The sequence below is a fragment of the Balaenoptera ricei genome, chromosome 9, assembly GCF_028023285.1.
Source record: "Balaenoptera ricei isolate mBalRic1 chromosome 9, mBalRic1.hap2, whole genome shotgun sequence".
NCBI classification, from domain to species: Eukaryota; Metazoa; Chordata; class Mammalia; order Artiodactyla; family Balaenopteridae; genus Balaenoptera; species Balaenoptera ricei.
Window position 1 is genome coordinate 5,351,561 of NC_082647.1, and position 13,256 is coordinate 5,364,816.

At 40.8% G+C, this 13,256-nt stretch overlaps 2 protein-coding genes across 22 annotated transcripts in view; one reads left to right on the forward strand and one right to left on the reverse strand.

Annotated features, from left to right (window-relative positions):
* The window catches only part of KMT2C (lysine methyltransferase 2C), a 279,179-nt gene that overhangs the window by 223,066 nt on the left and 42,857 nt on the right, over positions 1–13,256 (forward strand). For all 21 annotated transcript variants that reach the window (XR_009504924.1, XM_059932968.1, XM_059932969.1 and 18 more), the window contains 9 exons: positions 475–612; positions 794–826; positions 925–1,041; positions 6,020–6,152; positions 6,385–6,599; positions 8,313–8,386; positions 9,536–9,718; positions 10,472–12,349; positions 12,858–13,150. Coding sequence is in view for 20 of the 21 variants with exons in the window: in XM_059932968.1 (XP_059788951.1) it covers positions 475–612; positions 794–826; positions 925–1,041; positions 6,020–6,152; positions 6,385–6,599; positions 8,313–8,386; positions 9,536–9,718; positions 10,472–12,349; positions 12,858–13,150 (3,064 nt within the window). In the remaining variant the exon portion in view is untranslated. The remainder of the gene's footprint in view (positions 1–474; positions 613–793; positions 827–924; positions 1,042–6,019; positions 6,153–6,384; positions 6,600–8,312; positions 8,387–9,535; positions 9,719–10,471; positions 12,350–12,857; positions 13,151–13,256) is intronic.
* LOC132371342 (small ribosomal subunit protein eS27-like) lies at positions 2,437–2,723 on the reverse strand. The gene has a single exon (XM_059932572.1). It carries the CDS (start codon positions 2,721–2,723, stop codon positions 2,475–2,477), a length of 249 nt encoding a protein of 82 aa, XP_059788555.1. The 3' UTR covers positions 2,437–2,474.

The window sequence follows — 13,256 nt, forward strand, 5'->3', positions numbered from 1 at the left end:
TTTACAAGGCATTAAGAATTTTAGAGCTTTTCATTAATTTGTGTGAAACTTGTTTCACAAACTGCATATGATAAGTTGAACCATACATTTGAAACACTATCTTCTAAGTTTAAGCAGTTAATTGTATATTGAACATTGTATATTGATTCTTCTTAGAGAGTCCTGTCTGCTGCTTATTTTTTTGGTGGAAATTAGCACTTTAGAACCAGATGTGTTCTTTTGTTTCTCAGGGAATGTGTTTGCATTGATTAAACTATAACTTTAAGCAGCACCCAAGTTTATAGATACATTGTGCCTAATTTTTACTGATTGACTCTCCAGATTGATGTAGGAATCCAGGTTAATTCAGAATTACAGGCTTTTCATTGCTCTCTTTTAATCATATTGTTGTGTCTTAATGCAGGTAAAGAGTGTAGTGCATTTTGCGTGAGTGTTCAGAATTCACTTTCTAATACGCATGCGTTGCTCCTCCAGCTGGAATAGACGTTGGTGCCGGCGCCGATGATCCTTCCTCTTTGCCTCAGCCAAGTGTCAATCCGAGTTCACGACCACTAAGTGAAGAGCAGCTCGATGGCATCCTCAGCCCTGAACTAGACAAAATGGTCACAGATGGTAAAATATTTGCCCTACATCTAGGCTTTCTAAAAGACATGAGTAAATATGATTTTCAAAGATTTCTGCATGCTTATTTACAATTTAACTTCTCTTCTGATAATTTTATGTCAAATGCTGTTTTGTATCCGTATATTGAAATGATAGTTGTTAATATTTCCACCTCTTTATTTTATCCTAGGAGCAATTCTTGGAAAGTTGTATAAAATTCCAGGTATTTGTGTTTTGATTTTTAGTTTATAAGAATGGAATTCCCTGTGCTTTGGCTCTGTAGCCCTTTAATCGTACTGTCATTGGAACTGTATCTCCTAGAGCTTGGAGGAAAGGATGTGGAGGACTTGTTTACCGCTGTGCTTCGTCCTGCGGCCACGCAGGCAGCTCCCATACCACAGCCCCCTGCGCCTCAGCCGCTGCCCGTGCACACTCAGGGTATGTCGCCTCTCGAAAAGCGTCATAAGTGTGGCCCCTCAGTCACCACGCACACACACTCCCAGCAGAAAGCCCTCTTTCGTGCCGATGGAAGAGTACTAATCTCTGAATTTCCCTCAGTTACACACCTACCTCCCTGACATCCCCTGGAAATCGGCGATTCTGTTTATGGCCAGAATTCTTCTGCTCACTTGATCTGCAGCGCCACTATTAACAGTGCCTGCCTGCCCTCTTCCCGTCCCCCAGTCCTAGTCGCAGCTCACTTATACTCAGTCCTTCCTGCAGAGGTGTTTGGAGAACTGCTCCCCCCTCACCTGGCTGCCTTAGACTCATCCATCTGGTCTCAGTTTCACTGTCATTTCCTCAGTGGTTAGCAAATCACCACCTCCACACCTACCCCATGCTTTTCATTGGTAGCATGTGGTGCAGATATAAATGACTGTTTGGGTGATTCTGGTTTTCCCTTTAGATGGTGAGCTCCCTGAAGGCTTGGGTCACATCTGTCTTCACCACTGTATACCTTACCACAGAATATGTCCTTAGTACATACTTTCAGAGTAAATCAGTGGCCTTTCTACCACTGTCGACTATGAAATTCCTAATTCTGTGGAAATTTGCCTATTTTGTTTAATCCACTTTCTTCTGCCTATTTGTAACTACTTGCAAAACAAGTTTAAGGCTTTCCTTTCTCCCTCTGCCTGGAGAGCTAAAATCTGATAGGCTAGAATTAAAATTTGTGGGAGTAGGTAGGTAAGGTGGTAATGCTGCAGGTCTGGGAATCTCCTATAGAAGGGAGATGGTGATGTGTATTCTTGATGATTTGAATATTGGGTCATTTCTCTATATCCTGTTGTCACTGCTTCATGATTATATACTGAATTGAATAATTTATAATGATACTTTTATAAGTTCATACACTGTGTGTAAGTGCTGAAATGTGCAAATAATTTAATGTTATCTTTACTACCAACTTTGTGTATACATGAACAATTCTATAATGCACATAATTGAAATATTTTAGTTTCTACCAGTTTAGCCTCTAAACGTAAATTTACCTCGAGTTTTGCTATAGACTAAACATGTGATTTACGTTTGGGTAAAGCAGGCCCATCGTAAGTGCTTCTTGCCTTAATTGTCCCCGTATGCTGTCTTCATGATTAAGAACTCTTCAATATTTCTCTTCTCAACATATACAAAAAACTATCTCCATGTTTTCTGAAACTAAAAGTATGTATTTCAGAAATCAAATCATTTAAAGATGTATTCCTTTATAAAAGGTTTTATGATCATTGTTTAAATCATTTCACTGTGCGGTCTCATTTTTAATAAGGTTTTGAAGGTTGGGGGCAGCTGATTTTTTTTTTTTTTTTTTTTTTTTTACCTGAAATACGTTTATTGGGATGGTTTCCCATTCATCTTGATTCCGGCAGCTTTTAGGGCTGCTTCCGTCTGGAGGAGCACCCTTCTGTAAGCCTTGCTTTTCCTCCTGTAGGCTGGCAGAGGACAGTAGAGCAGCCAACACACAAAACTACTGTTTGTGCATGGCTAAAGACGGTGGTGATTTTATAGCATCCTGGGCATTTCACATCCATGAAATAGGAATTGGGGCTCTGCACCAGGCGCTTCTTGTGTTTCCTCTTCTCTTCTGGAGAGGGATGAAGGAGATCCTTTGCGAGAGGCATGTTCTCGTGGGGAGGTCATCACCGTCGGAAAGGTGGGGTTGATTTTTTTGTGTGTGTAGGAGTCGCTGAGATTTCAGCATTCATGTTTGAAAGAATAATAATTTAAGGATAAAGCATGATCAGGTCACATGCAGGGAGACCACACAGATATTCAAGAATGGCAACTCTAACATTTTCCAGAGCAAAGAAAGAGAGGTAAGTGGGCAGTGTTTAAGAAGGCAGAACAAAAAGTACACATGGGACTGGATTGTGTCTAGACAGCTAGGCATTGGCAGTTGGCCGTTTTTTCTCCAGGTTTCTGAGAGGCACTGGAGACCTCACACCAGTGAAATGACCTGATGAGTTACATGTTTTGGCAGAGTAGCTCTGATGTCAATATTGGAAATGGATTTGAGACATGAAGAGTTGTACTAATGAGTTTATTGCAGTTGGGACTGAGTTAGAATTTGGGCTCCATTTAAATATGTCTGCAGTGCTAATTGAAAGGAGGAAATGGATTTGAGAGACAGTGATGTTAGAATAAGTAGGATAGTGCTACCAAATGGATGTAAGATGTGAGGAAAAAGGAAATAAATTGAACTAGACTACATATAAGCCAGGCTTGCCTAGAGGATAACCGGTCACGCTGTAAACTAGAAACATGGAACAAAGAAATGCGCACGTGTGTGCATGTGTGCGTGTTTGTGTGTGTTGTAGGGGGAGGGTAGTGGAGATGTAATGAATTTAGTTTTAGGCCATTTTTAGTTAGAAATGGGACATACACATTATTCTGACTTACAGGCAGTTGCAATTGTTCAAGGCTATAGATGAAAATTTAGGAATTGTCTGTGTAGTGGTTGGAAGGGTGAGGTTTCTTAAGAGAATATACTGCCAGTAGAGTACAGAATCTTGAAGAACTCTTTTTAATTAAATAATGAGTTATATGCTTAAGTCAACTGATTTATATTAGGTATGCAATTATACACTCCTTTCCCCTTTTTAAGCGTTAGGTGAAAGTGAAAAAAACTGAGAGATGGAGACACTGAGTGAGAGGTATAGGATCTTAGCAGTGACGATCATCAGACAGGTTGTAGGGTCAAGTAGGATGAAAGGTGTTGTTTCACTGGATGATAAGATTGTTGTGATCTTCAGTGGACCAACTTAGTAGGAGCGATGAGGAGAAGGGCAGAGTGTGATGTGTTGACAGTTTTACAGGAGGTCAGAAAGGAAAGTGGAGAAGGGAAATTTCAAGAAGATTGAGACAGTAACTTGAAATCACTTTAGGTGAAAGTTACATGAAGTGACTTTGCAATTCTTACCATGGTTCATGCCCTGAAAAAGATACTAGTATGACCAGGTATGGTAGACTTGAGAGAATGGGAAAAAGACCACTTCCTAATTAAAATAATAACAAAGGGAAAATGCTTTGCATTTATTTATGTGTACTTAAGTTATTTAATTTCTCTGGGTCTTTTTGCGTAAATGGAGCTACGCGTAATAACCCATTTCATGGCGTGGTTGTGAGGACCAAAGAGTTAATTAACACATGTAAATGTTTTAGAACAGTGCCAGGCATATACTAAATTGCTAATGAGTAGTAGCTATTGTTATTATGTAAGGTTTCAGTATAGTCGTATTGCAGTTACAGTAGTCAGTGCTGATAGCTCCAGGATAGATCACATTCTCACTACCAGGAAGGGAGCTTTTCTTTATCCTATCTACATGAAAGGCATTTGATATTTTTCAATAAAATATCATATTCCTTAGTGGAACCTACTTTTCTCTAAAGTTAAAAATAGAAGTATCATTCTATTTGGAATAAATGCAGAAATCTTGCTTCTTAATCCGATCCTTGGAGTGAACTTAAGTGTCCTGAGACACTTGTTGTGGAGTCCAGATCCAGTGGGCCCAGCTCTGCCATTCTGCAGGAGAAACCCTAACCTGGAAGTCAGATGGTTCCAGGACCACTGTCCTTGAGACAAAGCCTGAAAAGCTGCAGGCAGTCAGCCCCAGTGTCCTCAGACAAACTTGAGAGTTGTAACTGAGGGTCTGGTTTGGCTGAAAGGACATTATGTAGTGTAGAACGTTATGTGGGCAAGACACGTATCTTCGTTATTTTTTCTAATAGCTTGGCAAGTGATCGGGTTAGGAGTTCTCTGTCACTATACCAGGTGTGCCAAGTATTAACCAACTTTGTAACTGATTTTCATTTGTATAATTAACTGGTGATGCGGTTGTGGATCTCCTAGTGTTGTTCTGAGTGTTATAACGTAAGTAGAGGCCATGTATTTATTATGTCTTTAAATTGGAAGGGTTTTCTCCCCACCTTCCAGTTTTATTGAGATATAGTTGACATACAGCACTGCATAGTTTAGGGTGTACAGCATAGTGATTTGACATACATTGTGAAATGATTACCACTGTTAAGTTTATGGAAGGGGTTTTTGAAGGTACACCAAAAAAAGGTGTTTTTTTTTTTGTTTTTTTGCTGGAAACCTGCTTGGTTAAGGACAGTTGGCTTATTTCCAAATAGTTTAGGAAAACAGATGATCACAATAAGGGTTGGAGTTATATGCTTGTGGAGAGTTAGGAGAAACACAAGGTGGTCTTATTATGGTTTGCCTAATGTCTATTTAGAAAGAAGATGTGAAGGTACTGGAATGAGAATTAAAATACATTTGGGGGCTGAAACTGCAAGTAATGAAAATTAGGTCAAAAACAGAAATTATTTATTTTCAACAGTAGTCGTCCAATTTATAATGGTAGATGAAATATTGCTTGTTGTTCCAAACTACTTTAGAGAAAGTGCCAATTTAAGAATAATAGGTGTTTTTTTCATATAAGGGACATCTGTTTGTAAATTTTGCATGAAGAAGAGTATTTGATACAACTCACTAGCCTTTGTTGAGATTGATTCCTTTTTTAGAGCTCGTATGTACTGCATCCTTACTGCATAGCAGGCACTGTGCTGAAAACTGCACATGCAGTATGCTAGTTACATTGTAGAACACCTTCATTTTATAGAAGCAGTGATTGATTCTGCTTGTCACAAGTAGCAGAATTAAGATTCAAGCTCAGGGCTGTCAGACTCCAAAACACATGCTACTTCCATTATACCATAATGAAGTAAACAGAATTATAGAGTCCATATTTCAAAATTTCATAACCAAGTCACTCTTTAACCGATATTTTACAGTATAATATTGGGGGAAAATCCTACTTTTAAGTAGTAGTATGCATTTTTATTTAGAAATATTTCCACTGCTTTTTAATTATTTTTTCATAATATGCAAAAATTACTGCTTTCTTCTTTTAAGATGTTTTTTCACGGATGCCACTCATGAACGGCCTTATTGGACCCAGTCCTCATCTCGCACATAATTCTTTGCCTCCTGGAAGTGGACTGGGAACTTTCTCTGCTGTAGCACAGGCCCCCTACACTGATGCCAGGTATTTAAAAGCCTCCCCTTTCTGCGGAAACGTAAATCATTTTTGTTATATGAATGGTTATTAGTCTCAGTGATTGTGCACAGTGTTAGTGTGTTGCACTCATTGTGATCTTTGCTAAAAATCATCAAACATTTTAGCTATTTTGTAATAATAATAGGTTTAATGAAATTGTACTTGACCATAGTACTTAGAAAGTTATGTTTATGAAGTAAAGTTGTTTATTTCTTGCCAGGGATAAAAATCCAGCATTTAATCCAATGGCAAGTGACCCTAACGGCTCTTGGACATCATCAGCGCCCATTATGGAAGGAGAAAATGATACAATGTCAAATGCCCAGAGAAGTACACTCAAGTGGGAGAAAGAGGAGGCCCTGGGTGAAATGGCAACAGTAGCACCAGTTCTCTACACAAATATTAATTTCCCCAACCTAAAGGAAGAATTCCCGGGTAAGTCACAGATATATCACTGCTTTACATATGACCAACTTTCCCACACGTGACAGGCTTTTTTTGTTCTTGTCTTAACTATAATAGAGAGCCCGTGTATCACCATTAATTTTTATCTAGTGTGACTCTGCACAATGTGAAGATTCCCTAGATATCTAGAAACATCTTGCCTTTTCTTCGTCCTAAGCCCTGTACCGATTTGCATATTTCCCAGAAGTTAATTTCAATTAATGAAGTGATTCCAGCTCCTAGCAGTCTTTTCAAATACATGGAAGTCAGTGTTGTGTTATATGTGTAATTGTACGAGAAAATTCCTAGAATAAAAAGCTTGTCATTTAATCAGAAGTATTAAGTTAGGCTAAATCAGACTCCACTCTAAGTATTGTTCACATTGAAACTAACTCAGAATTATTTCCCCTTCTTCCCAACTGTCTAGCCCATTTGAAAAAAGCAGATGGTACAGTGGTACCATTTTTGAAAATTCTCATTAGCAAGAGGATGAAACATTTGGATTAATGTCACTTACAGAGTATTTGTAAGCAAATGCTCATTTAGTATCTTGAGTTCATGTTGCAAGACAAACTAGGATTTGAAAAGGTCCCTTAAGCTTTGTCTTGCAATAGTTTCCCAGCTGTCATATGGCTCTTTTAAATTACTAGAGGAGTACTTAAAAGTGGATTTTTTATGGATGACCCCTGTCTTTTTAGGTTTGGCCTTTTCGGTTTGGCCGCCTTGTAGTACTTTATTTATTATGCATAGAAATAAATGCTACCTTATCTAACAAGAGAAATCAGTGGTTTAATGCAGGGCTGTCTGTTAAAGCAGTATACACATTCTTCAAGGGTTTTTTTTGTTTTTGTTTTTGTTTTTAAACCACATTTTTATTTGCTGCTTAGAGATGAGTATATCTGGTTCTATTAAGTCACTTAGTGTCAGTATAAAAATTGTCCTTAGATTGGAGCTGTAGGTTTCCTTTTTTTAAAGTAATTTTCTTTAATAGATGTACTGTGTGATTCTAGAACCTCATGAAATACCATGTTAAGGCTGTTGGTCTGCAGCTGATTTCCATTTTCACTGGCTGTTTCGAAGCTTTCTTTTTATAAATATGGACAAAAGCATTTCTACATTTATTGCTAACTGTTGATCTCACCCAGATTTCATTTTTTGTACTGTCCTCACACTGAGTTTCATAGAAGTGGCTTGAAATCATTGCTTTTCCCTGTCTTCGTTGTGCACAAGTGCTGATGAGATGCTTATTTTTAATAATGATTACTTCCTTTTGGTCAACTTGCTAGGCTTCTCTTGAGTACAGATGTTTTCCAAAACTTTTAGCTTTGGTCCTGGTAGCATCTTACATGGTTGAGGGAATTTATTATGTTTGGCTTAACTTTATCTTGGCTGCTTAGAACTTTGATTTAGAAACTTCCCAACTCCACAGGTGAGATTGTTAATGAGGCAGCACTCCATTCAGAAATATGTTTGGTCTGCTGTACAGACCAAACATATACTGTACTTTATACTGTACAAAGAACTAAATACAGGACTATTATATTGTACAGTACTTTATACTGTACAAAGAACTAAATACAGGACTATTCATTTATGAAAATATGGGCAGAATAAGTTTAACTGTTAGCAGTTTATCAACCTTTTGATTAAGACGCATCATTACCATGGCTCTGTGAATGTGTCTACTGTGTTCTTTTGTTGCAGACTGGACTACTAGAGTGAAGCAAATTGCCAAGCTGTGGAGAAAAGCAAGCTCGCAGGAAAGAGCACCATACGTGGTATTTAAAAAAACGCATATGTATCATGCCTTCAGACACAATATGTGAATCTTATTATTATTGTCTTAGATTAATAAAAAGATTTCCCATTCCAAAAAACATACGTTAAATACTTGTACAACTAATAAACAGCTCTGTTTTATAGTGTTTTCCTAACTCATGATGTCTTAATATAGAGGGTGACATTTTCATACGCTGGTTAATAGAACCAGTATGCTGAAGATTGAAATCACTTATCCTAGGAGCATGTTTAATTCATTTCACTTTTAAATTGTTTTATCTCTTCGAAAGAGTTACTACATTTTGCAGCCAAATTAATGTGCCTCAGTTTCTTCCACAGTAAGCTCTTTTCGTATTAGGTTTAGTAGAGAATCTTGAAAGGGGTATACCTGGACACCTTTAAGGACCTTTTGAAACATGGACTTGGCCAGGAATTATTAGGGTATTTTATAAGATTCACAGTTCAGATGGTGATTTATTTTCTCCCAAAGAGCCAAATTAAGATTGTCAACTGGATCCAAATCCTTGCTTTCATTTGAAAGCATATTATATCTGCATTATCGTTTTGAAAAGTATATGCACTTATTTTCTACTTTGATCTTCAGTAGACATACCGTCAGTGATAATGACTGCTTGGATAAAGCAAAAAATTTGGGTGTGGGAACGTGTTGAGGATGCTTTGTTTTGTTTTGCCTTGACTGGCAGAGGTAATGGCAGGATATTTTTAATATTTCTCAATGATTTTTCTTTTTTTAACGTTAAGCTTCAGATTCCAGATTTTAGATTTGGAGGATTGATTTGGCATTTTCCTTTTCTCTAAATTGAGAGAGATATTAATCGTTCCATTTTTGAAGAGTCTGTTAACGAAAATTAGGATTGAAAATATTAGATAACACCTGGGTTCTCTAGCCTGGTTCAAATAGAGAGATGGAAATAGGTCTTCAGTTGAAACTTGCCTTATAAAAGGGAAAAGTGGGGGTAGTGTCCAGATCTTTTCACACAAGAGGCTGTAAGTTCTCAAGATTCATATTTCAACTGTTTTCAACTATTTAACCCAACTTTTTCTTGCTTTTGTATGATAAAGTTTGTCATAGTTTTATTTAATTTTAACATATACTGAGAGATAATTTTCTTCTCCTTTTTTCAAAGCAAAAAGCCAGAGATAACAGAGCTGCTTTACGCATTAATAAAGTACAGATGTCAAATGATTCCATGAAAAGGCAGCAACAGCAAGACAGCATCGATCCCAGCTCTCGTATTGATTCAGATCTTTTTAAAGATCCACTAAAGCAAAGAGAATCGGAACATGAACAGGAATGGAAATTCAGACAGGTGTGTGTTTCTGTTTCTTTAAGAATTGGCTTTTTAGGACTTCCCTAGTGGCGCAGTGGTTAAGAATCCGCCTGCCAGTGCAGGGGACATGGGTTTGAGCCCTGGTCCGGGAAGATCCCACATGCCATGGAGCAACTAAGCCCATGCGCCACAACTACTGAGACTGCACTCTAGAGCCCGCGAGCCACAACTACTGAGCCCGCGTGCCGCATCTACTGAAGCCCACGTGCCTAGAGCCTGTGCTCCGCAACGAGAAGGCACCGCAGTGAGAAGCCCGCGCACCGCAACGAAGAGTAGCCCCCGCTCGCCGCAACTAGAGAAAGCCCGCCCAGCAACGAAGACCCAACACGGCCAAAAATAAAAGGATAAATTAATTAATTAATTAATTAAAAAAAAAGAATTTGCTTTTTAAAATTGAATTTTTGCTTTTTGAGAAAAGAGCTATTTATGATATAGTTTCAGCTGTAGTTCTGACTAGAATATAAAAATTTGATTTAAAATAGACTTTCCTTTCTCAATAAAATATATTTAAGTTGATTTGGGGAAGTTTTAGTAAATATTATAAACAATATTGCCGTAGACATTCGGTACACTCTGATGAATGATAGTCTCTCCTCTTGAGGAATTTATAATAGGGAAGCCATCTGGAAACTGACGACGTCAAACAAATTTTCTGTTGCTGTTCCCCCCTGCCCCGCGACAGCTGTGTTCTTCCTTAGCCACATGACTGTGTTTTCTTTCCTGTTTCAACAGCAAATGCGCCAGAAAAGCAAGCAGCAGGCGAAAATGGAAGCCACCCAGAAGCTGGAGCAGGTGAAGAGCGAACAGCAGCAGCAGCAGCAGCAGCTCGGCGCTCAGCCTCCTCCGGGGCAGCCCGGCCCAGACGCGCCCAGCGCGGGGGTCCACAGCCCCGGGACCCCGCAGCCTGGCCCTGCAAGCGCGCCTCCTGCGCAGCCCTTCCCTAAGGACCTGTTTGCAAAGCCGCTGCCCGGCACCCCCGCTGCCGCGCCACCGGATGACGTGTTTGTGAAACCACAGGCGCCGCCTCCTCCTCCGGCGCCGTCCCGGATCTCCATCCCGGAGAGCCTGTCGCAGGGTCAGGCTTCTCAGCCGCCTTCCCCACAGATGTTTTCCCCCGGACCTTCTAACTCCCGGCCGCCGTCTCCAGTGGATCCTTATGCGAAAATGGTTGGTACCCCAAGACCACCTCCTGGGGGCCATGGTTTTTCCAGAAGAAATTCTGCACTGGTGGAAAACTGTGCACCTTTATCATCCGTATCGAGGCCCACTCAAATGAGCGAGACAACAGCAAACAGGCCGTCCCCAGTCAGAGATTTATGTTCTTCCTCCGCAGCAAGTAGTGACCCCTATGCAAAGCCTCCAGACACACCTAGGCCTGTGATGACAGATCCGTTTCCCAAACCCTTAGGCCTGCCCCGGTCACCTGTAGTTTCTGAACAAACTGCAAAAGGTCCTCTCGCGTCTGGAACCAGTGACCACTTTACTAAACCATCTCCTAGGGCAGACGCGTTTCAGAGACAACGGATACCTGACCCATACGCTCGACCCTTGTTGACACCTGCACCTCTTGATAGTGGCCCCGGGCCTTTTCAAGCTCCAAGGCAGCCGCCCCCATCCTCCCAGGACCCTTATGGGTCAGTGTCACAGGCACCAAGGCGATTGTCTGTCGACCCTTATGAAAGGCCTGCCTTGACACCACGACCTGTAGATAACTTTGCTCATAACCAGTCAAGTGATCCATATAGCCAGCCTCCCCTCACCCCACATCCGGCAATGAATGAATCTTTTGCTCATCCTTCAAGGGCTTTTTCCCAGCCTGGAGCCATATCAAGGCCAACATCTCAGGACCCATATTCCCAACCTCCAGGAACTCCACGACCTGTTGTGGATTCCTATTCCCAACCCCCAGGAACATCTCGCTCCAATCCAGACCCCTATTCTCAACCTCCTGGAACTCCCCGGCCCACCACCATTGATCCGTATAGTCAGCAGGCACCGACCCCAAGGCCGTCTGCGCAAGCAGACTTGTTTGTTACGTCTGCAGCTAATCAGAGACGCTCTGATCCACGGGCTCACCCTCCTGGAACGCCGAGACCTGGAATTTCTGTTCCTTACTCCCAACCACCAGCAATACCAAGGCCAAGGATTTCAGAGGGTTTTACTAGGTCCTCAATGACAAGACCAGTCCTCATGCCAAATCAGGATCCTTTCCTGCAGGCAGCACAAAATCGAGGAGCAGCCTTACCTGGCCCTTTGGTAAGGCCACCTGATGCGTGTTCCCAAACACCCAGGCCACCTGGACCTGGTCTTTCAGACACTTTTAGCCGTGTCTCCCCATCTGCCCCTCGTGACCCCTATGATCAGCCTCCCATGACTCCGAGATCTCAGTCTGACTCTTTCGGAACAAGTCAGGTTGCCCATGATGTCGCTGATCAGCCACGGCCTAGATCAGAGGGGAGCTTCAGTGCACCTTCCAACTCACCCATGAATTCTCAAGGCCAGCAGTTCTCTGGTGTGTCCCAGCTTCCCGGACCTGTACCGACCTCAGGAGTCACCGATACACAGAGCACTGTAAACATGTCTCAAGCAGATACAGAGAAATTGAGACAGGTAAACAGGTTGAATGTTCTCAGATGTTTTAAATGTATTATTTGAGAAAGCTATTCATTTTATCGAATGGAGTAATTTATATACAGCCGTTAAAGTCGATCTTTTCTGTAGAATTTGTCATACTGCAAAGAAGAAAAATGAAATCGGTAAAATCAACACTGATGAATTGGACTTATTCTTTTATCTAATTTCAGTTTTCATGAGTTGGTAGGGGAATTCTTAAATACGAAAGGTTCAGTTTTGTGATAGTTGTATGGCAAGGAAAAGGACCCAAATCATCACTTTATTTTTTAAGAGTCTCATGCTCTACCGACTGAGCTAGCCGGGCGACTCGTCACTTTATTTTTTATAACCGATTGAATATTTTAAGTGTTAACTAGTGTTTTATCATACTTTGAAATATTACGATATTTTAAATATTACCAGAGTCAAGCATCCGAAGCATTGAGACTTAAAAAGCCATTACTTTTTATAAAGTCCCGGTCATTTTTTGTTTCTTTTCATTCAGCGACAGAAGTTACGTGAAATCATCCTCCAGCAGCAACAGCAGAAGAAGCTGGCAGGTCGACAGGAGAAAGGGTCACAGGACCCAGGAGCAGTGCCGCATCCGGGGCCCCTGCAGCACTGGCAGCCGGAGAGTGTCAGCCGGGCTTTTACTCGGCCTCCACCCCCCTATCCTGGGAGCATCAGCTCTCCCATTGGCCCTCCTCTAGGGCCTAGATACGCTGTTTTCCCAAAGGATCCGCGTGGACCCTATACTCCTGATGTTACTGGTATGGGGATGAGACCTCATGGATTCAGGTAATGCTGTTAGTTTCATGCCAGATTTAAATTGCTAATAGAAGGGAATGCACAACTGAAATTATTTCGTTTTGGACCATTTTTTAATTGTAGTATAGTTAATTTA